A 1,047-nucleotide genomic window follows, 5' to 3' on the forward strand; every position below is an offset into this window, starting at 1 on the left:
GGTTCAGGACTCGAGTGGTCCAGGACTCGAGTGGTTCAGGACTTGAGTGGTTCAGGACTCGAGTGGTCCAGGACTCGAATGGTTCAGGACTCGAGTGGTTCAGGACTCGAGTGGCTCACCTCCTGTCTCTCAGGTCGTTACCACTCTGTCTCAGTCGATCACTGCAGAGCACACACCACTCCTGTCACCCACGGTGTGCCTCAAGGCTCCATGCTCGGCCCACTTCGTGCTAACCCTTGGACTCATTMCGCACCAGTACGGACTTCAGATCCAGAGCTACGCTGACGGCACACAGCTGTACGTCTGCAGCAGACCTACCAGCCCARCCATCCTCTGGATGGAGCTCAGCAGCAGTTAACAGAACCACTGCTCACTGCTCTTATCTCTCCTCTCCYCTCAGCTCAGAACTCCTCCCTGCTCCCTGAAGGCCACACAGACACAGCTCTGACCTTTCTGCAGGAGGCGGCCAGCTTCTTCTTGATGAAGGGCAGAGTGATGGAGACCAGAGCTTCCTGGAAGATCCTCTTCCTCACCGTGCTGCTGTCGTAGTCGTATTGCTGCAAAGAAGAGCAGTTCACAGGTGGGTCAGTGGGTCAGTGGGTCAGTGGGTCTGGACTTCAGGTTCTGCTTCTGTTCAGACTGTGCAGCGCTGGAACTCAACACATCCAATTACACTTTGTGAAAAGAGAGAGTTGTTATAATCTCAGAGGGATACAGATGTTTGTTTAAGACTAATTTAGAACCAGTTTAAAGGAACTTCAGTCCAGRGAATTAAATTAWGAATAATCTGGAAGATGACATTAAAAATGCCAGATTAATGAGGATATTTAAGAGAATGATGAAGGTTAATTTGCTGGAGAAATATGTAAACGTGTGAACTGTTGTTTTATTATTTTTTCTTTTTTTGTTTATTGKAAACTGAACTATGAGGTGTTGTTTGTAAAGTTACACAGTCAAAAATTACCACCAATACTTTTGTTTTATTGAACCTTTTATAAGAAAAAAAGAACAGATTTATTTTTCAAAGTCAGTTTTTCACCATATGAT

The 1,047-nt window shown here is 46.0% G+C and overlaps 2 protein-coding genes across 2 annotated transcripts in view; one reads left to right on the forward strand and one right to left on the reverse strand.

The window, feature by feature from the left end:
• The window catches only part of LOC106532856 (kinesin-associated protein 3), a gene marked incomplete at its 5' end in the record, with an annotated part of 7,356 nt that extends 6,868 nt beyond the window's left edge, over window positions 1-488 (forward strand). Inside the window, 1 exon segment of the mRNA XM_014029009.1 lies at window positions 401-488. Coding sequence (XP_013884463.1) covers window positions 401-425 — 25 coding nt within the window.
• Window positions 1-1,047, reverse strand: part of LOC106532855 (protein Niban) — a gene marked incomplete at its 5' end in the record, with an annotated part of 10,036 nt that overhangs the window by 5,763 nt on the left and 3,226 nt on the right. Inside the window, 1 exon segment of the mRNA XM_014029008.1 lies at window positions 450-557. Within this exon segment, the coding sequence (XP_013884462.1) occupies window positions 450-557 (108 nt within the window).

The sequence above is a fragment of the Austrofundulus limnaeus genome, unplaced genomic scaffold, assembly GCF_001266775.1.
Source record: "Austrofundulus limnaeus strain Quisiro unplaced genomic scaffold, Austrofundulus_limnaeus-1.0 Scaffold841, whole genome shotgun sequence".
NCBI classification, from domain to species: Eukaryota; Metazoa; Chordata; class Actinopteri; order Cyprinodontiformes; family Rivulidae; genus Austrofundulus; species Austrofundulus limnaeus.